We start from the raw sequence: 6000 nt of genomic DNA, 5'->3' as shown, positions 1-6000 counted from the left end.
TTAGCTTAGCTCTTGTAGCCATTTCGTACTATTACGAAACCAGCCGTTTCTCAAGCTCCTTATACCACCTCTATTCCTAGGATTCGTGTGCGTCATATTCAGGTGCCACTTCGTCAGAAAAAGTACCGTATGTGCTCCAACGGTAACGGTTAAATCTGGCGCTGGCGGTGAAAGAGAGGTTAAAAAAAAACAGAAAAAAGAAAAGAAAAGGACGTAATCGGAATTTTAAGATATTGTACTGATTTTGTGATTTTCGCTTTTTTAATGGTGTCCTGCTCTCCAGCTGGAATTGGACGGTTGTGTAGATTTCGTCTGAGTATCCACCCCCACATGACTGATCAACTCTCCCTCAACAAACCCTTGGAGGAGATTCCAATGCACCCTTTTTCTTTTTTCTTTTAAAAAAAAAATAATAATTTCTAAACTCATTTTCTTCCATTTTTTATTCTATAAATGGCCTCCTCAACACCCTCAACGACCTCTTCCTCCTTTCTTCCTTCCCCTCTGTTAGATTTCAGGCTTTCCAGTTCTTCTAGTTTCCACTCTTAAGATCTGAGGTTCTGTTAGTTTGTCTTAAGGAAATTTCTGCCTTTTCCTCTGTTTTGTTTTGCGTTCGTTTTTTTTTCCTTAATAGCCTCGTCGTTTTCGCTCTTTTTGAGGTTTTGATTTTTGTGCTTTTACTACCAAATCTTGGGCTTTGGGTTCGATACCAAAACCCATATAGTCAGGCCGTTGAAGTCTCCATTTTTTTCCGGCAAAAAGGGTCTTGCTTTTGCAGAGATCTGCCGAAGAAAAATCTGTGTCCCTTTTCAATCTTGATGTGTAACATAATTGTTCTAGATGTTTGAGGTTCATGTCTCCAGTTCTCAGTGAAATCCTCCGTTCCGGGTTTATGATCAATTCCTCACTCAGACGCCGGACCCACCTAGTTCAATCTTTCTCTGTTGTGTTCCTATACTGGTTCTATGTTTTTTCATAAATCATCTTTCATCCCTGTTTGAGTTATACATAATATAACTAGATATTATCATATGAATTAGATAGTTAATACTATTATTACTGTTCTCTGGGTTCTGGTGGTTTTTTATTTTGTTTGAAGTCCTAAAGGTTTCTCGAATTATAACGTCTTGTTCTTCTGGATAATCCATCTATTTGGTGTAAAACAAGAGTTAAAAAACACAGACAAAATCGGGATGGCTTCCACCAGTGGAAATTCCTCAGGGTCCTCGCAAACTCAGAACTCTGGGTCAGAGGGAGACTTGCAGCTCTTGATGGATCAAAGAAAGAGGAAAAGAATGCAGTCGAATCGGGAATCCGCGAGGCGGTCCCGGATGCGAAAACAGCAGCACTTGGAGGATCTGATGGCTCAGGCGGCACGGCTCAGTAAGGACAACAACCAAATCCTCACAAACATAAACATCACCACCCAGTATTACATAAATGTCGAGGCCGAGAATTCAATCCTCAGGGCTCAGGCGGTGGAGCTGAGCCAGAGACTAGACTCCCTCAATGAGATCCTTAATTTCATCAGCACCAGCGGCACCGGGGTTTACGACTCCGATCAGACCCTTCAAACAAGCGCCGATAGCTTCATGAACCCCACGAATTTGATCTATCTTAACCAACCCATCCCGGCTTCTGCAGACATGTTTCCGTACTAATAATAAAAATCATCACCAGGGATTGGAAAAATGCTTGATAATGGGTCGATTTATGGTTGTCTTTTAATATCATTTTCGTGGTGGTGGTGGTCGTTGTTGTTATTGTTTTTCATGCCCCATCTTGGCCTCAATGAGTGGTGCGCTGTTATGAGACCAGGGGTGTGTGGGTGGGTGTGTGGGGGGTGGGGGAGCTGGTCCAGAAGGGAGAGGGACCCTTTGTCTGGGTTCCTGTTCTGTAAAATGGGTCGTTCTAATCATGGTGTAAAGGGCTTTTGATGTATGATTTCTCTCTGGTATATCAATATTATTAGTATTAATCTTCAGGACCTGTGCAGCAATTTTATTCTTCCTTCCTTCTTTTCTTTTCTTTTATTTTTGCTTTAATTATTTGTATCATGGTTGTTCACATGTTTGTCTATTTCTTGTATATGCTTTGGACTTCATTTCTAATATATTTCCCCTGTCATGGTGGCCATAGAATCTCTGACTTTGTCATTCTGCATTCAATATAGGCCATTATAAGGTGCTAATTTAGATGGGAATCGAATAGGATACTATATTTCTTCCATTATTTTTTTGTTCGAATTTGCTTTAAGTTCAGAATTTCAACTTCAAAAACAACAATAATCGACATTATTGTAATAGGTACCCCATCTATCTCTTTGCTTTTGCACCCAATCAATATACGTGTGCATGCAAAAGCATCTAGAATATTCTTCATGCTTACTGTTGTAAATAATGTTGGTTCTCAATGAAGGGCAAAAGAAAGAAATCATTAGCAATTGCTGAACAGGTTGAGAACTAATATGTTGGGTGTGTCAATTCTTTACATCTGAGGGGGCAATTTCTTCTTGTATTACGTAAGAAATGAGCTAAGATTAAGAAACAGTCTTTGCATCTGTTGTTTTAGTCCTTTTCAATAACTAATTCATCCATAAATCTGGAACACGATTATTGAACCGATAGTTGACGGCTTTTGCTCAACAAAAAGAAAGTTGAATAAAAAATAAAAAATAAAAAGAAGAAATATTTGAACCCCATCACCAACCTAATTAGAATGATACATGAGAACCTCTTTGTTTGTTTAGTTTTTCTTTACTGTTTTTACCACTGTTGTGATATCATAAATATTTTAGCTAAAAAAGGGTTATATAAAAATAAATTTATAAAATGACACAGTTTAATATGGTGTATCAGATTGTAATGTTATTTTTATTTTAAAATAAATCTAATAAATTATATGAAATTATGTCAATTTATGAATTTATTTTTATGTAATCTTTTATGTCTTTATTACTTTTTTATAATAATTATTTGAAAATTTGGAGCTGTGGACACATTCTATTTTCCTGTAGACATCTAAATGCCTCGTAATGTTTATATGTGTAGATGGACAATTGAATTAGATTGGAATTCTGAGGGTACAATTTCATATCTACAACTAATTATTGAGGATTTGAGTTAAATGATATTGAGTTGTCAGATAATACATTGATGGAGTTGAGATACCTTGAGTTGGCAGATTAGCGCAAAGATGACAGAAACCGTGGTCTTTCCCTAATCGCCAATTGGAATAGTTTTGGATGCTTTTTGATATTTTGGTCATAATTTTGATTACGAGTATCAAAACTGCACATATGACCTCAATTTGGAAAGCTCTTTTAGACACCTAGGTCACTCAGCTTTACTCGGTGTGCATCTATTTCGAGGTCAAAATCTATTGTTCTTCTTTTTGATTCCCCATTTTTAGTTACTTTTTGCCTTTTATAGTAATATTTCATTAATTTATTATTTAGGAAGTGATTTTTGACAAATTACTTATTTTATTACATATTTAATTTTGACATGATTATTTAGATTTTGTTATTTTTGATAAAATTCTAATAATGACGATTTTCAACTATCATAATCCGGTTTGTGGACTAATTTTTGACATTCTTGAATTTTATAATAAATTAAACATCATATATGTTTCTTTATGTTTTTAGGTAATTCTCTTATTCTCTTTCATATGAATTATATATGTTAAAACTAGCATGTAGAATACTTGCTATTCTATCCAGCGTTAACAACCAAACAACCTCCATCAAATTGAGTGCTTCAAAAATAGAGGATACCCATCATCTCATGATAAGCTAAACGATGACATTATCGAAGAGAGACAAACTTGCAGCGAGGAATAATTAATCTCATCAAATCCCAGCTTATTTGGTACTCCCATTCTGTGGTTGTCGTGTCACGAAGTTTTTCTTGGTTCATTGTATCAGATACATATATGTTGGTTGATTGAGGTTTCTGAATGCATTAAAGTTTTCAGTCACTGCATGGCTGGGAATTGCCACAACCAATAGAATAAAGTGGCCTCTTTATTAATTAATTTGCGCCTGTCCCCTAAAATATACTCCCAATAACATGCGAAAAAATATAGTTATAAATATAATTATGTATTAATCTGTGTATCAATATAATGTGATATTGTGATTGATCAAAAAATAAATTTTATTAAAAATAATATTAATTTAAATTTTAAGTATAATAAATCAGTATTGATACATAAATTAATACGCGACTGTGCTTGTATATAGCAAAACTCAGAACATGCAGGCTAATTAGTTCTCTACTTTTTGTTCTTTTTTATTTTTTTGTACATCACCCACCATCACGAGCTCCAAAAACAAAAAAAAAAACAAAAAAATGTCACGAGCTCAATGCGTTCTTAACACATCATGTGTAACCGGCTATTGTCCATGCCTATATATATTACAAAATAATGATATATTTATTATTATTTTTTAAATATTTTTTTAGTATATTTAATTATTAAGAAAAAATTAAAAAAAATTATACAACTTTATTAATAGTCACTTTCTTAATTATTTAATAAAAAATAAAAATTAAATTAAAAAAAATAAAAAATAGTAAAATATTGTAGTAGGGTAGTAAAACCATCTTATTCCATATTACAATTTGGGGGGTTGATTTAAACAAGAGTGATTCTACGTATAGTCGTGGAGTGTGCAAGCGTCGCATAATCGCTTTGAAAAAGAGTGGAGTGGAGTCCATAATTAAAAAGTTAGTTTTTTTTTTCATGCGAATCTCATATTAATTCATTTTTTTTAAAAAAACTGCGCGACATTTACGCAACCACGACTACAAATATCATTTTTCTTTAAACAAATAAAAGATGTTACGTACGGTATCATGTTTTAAAATTACATTTTTACCGAATATTGCATGCTGGCATCCCATCTGACAATTACTTTGAACTTGCTTGTCGTTGTGATAATTTATAGAACTTTTTTTTTAATTAAAAAATTGTTTATTACATACATGATGACTTTCTATCGAATGAATTGGCAATGTAATACTATTTAAAAATAAGCTTTTTTTGAAAATTTATTTTAATAATGATGTGGCAATGCCATGCAGCAAAGCGGCCGGGGGGCTAGCTGTAATTAATTAACAAGTATTAATTAATTGTTTCTGTAGTTAATCAGGGGAGGTTTTACTCTAAACTATGAACAAATGTGTTCAAATAATTGTAAATAATTATCCTTTAACAAGAAAAGGTAATTTGAGGGTAGAGTTTGGTCATATATATTTCTCCATTACAAGCTAATTTTAGTTGACGTGTTTCAAAGTTGTTGACTTTTAAAACTACCTAAAATCTATAAACCACATTAATTATCGGATTCTGAATCAAACTCAAGATGATCGTTGCAGTGAAGCACATGATTGTCTTCAATTCGTTACATGCATTTGGCATTTGGCATTTGGAGTGCTTTGATCCAAATTAATCATGTTCCATCACCCACAAAATGAATGACTAAGAAGTAAGTAATTCACTTAATTTTTAGATCTTTGCTAATTTCTCACAAGAAGTTCAATCGATGCCAACGGAATTATACCTAAACTATATATATATATATATAATTCTGTTACATATATACGTTTTTATGTACTTTTTATAGACTCGTTGACGTAGGTCAACCGATATGTTATTTAAAAAAAAAAAGGATTTGAAAATAGATTTATTTTCTTGAAAGGGAAGTATATTGAACTAGGGAGCACCAAAAATCCATCACACTCTAAAGAATTGATTTGGTTTCCAAGTTTCTATACTTTTGTTGGAGAAAACGAGATCATTGACCATAACTTCTTGTTGCTTCTCCTTCGCTTTTACTCCTAAGAAAGTCTTTTAACAAAAACCTACTTCTCAGAGCTTCGTCCAGCTGAACAAGATCTTGAGGACAAAGCTGAGATTGAAGGAGTAGTTGTCTTTGAACATAACCCCTTAATCTTTTCCCTCTTATTCTCTTCTTCTTCCAAACAACCATTA

At 33.5% G+C, this 6000-nt stretch overlaps 1 protein-coding gene across 1 annotated transcript; it reads left to right on the top strand.

The window, feature by feature from the left end:
- The first annotated feature begins 444 nt into the window (after positions 1-444).
- Positions 445-1984, top strand: LOC122317198 (bZIP transcription factor 44-like). Its single transcript, XM_043134159.1, has one exon. It carries the CDS (start codon positions 1194-1196, stop codon positions 1659-1661), a length of 468 nt encoding a protein of 155 aa, XP_042990093.1. The 5' UTR covers positions 445-1193; the 3' UTR covers positions 1662-1984.
- The last annotated feature ends 4016 nt before the right edge of the window (positions 1985-6000 follow it).

The sequence above is a fragment of the Carya illinoinensis genome, chromosome 7 (genome assembly GCF_018687715.1).
Source record: "Carya illinoinensis cultivar Pawnee chromosome 7, C.illinoinensisPawnee_v1, whole genome shotgun sequence".
Taxonomy (NCBI): domain Eukaryota; kingdom Viridiplantae; phylum Streptophyta; class Magnoliopsida; order Fagales; family Juglandaceae; genus Carya; species Carya illinoinensis.
The sequence above is the reverse complement of the archived record's forward strand: the minus strand, read 5'-3'. Positions and strand labels throughout refer to the sequence as shown.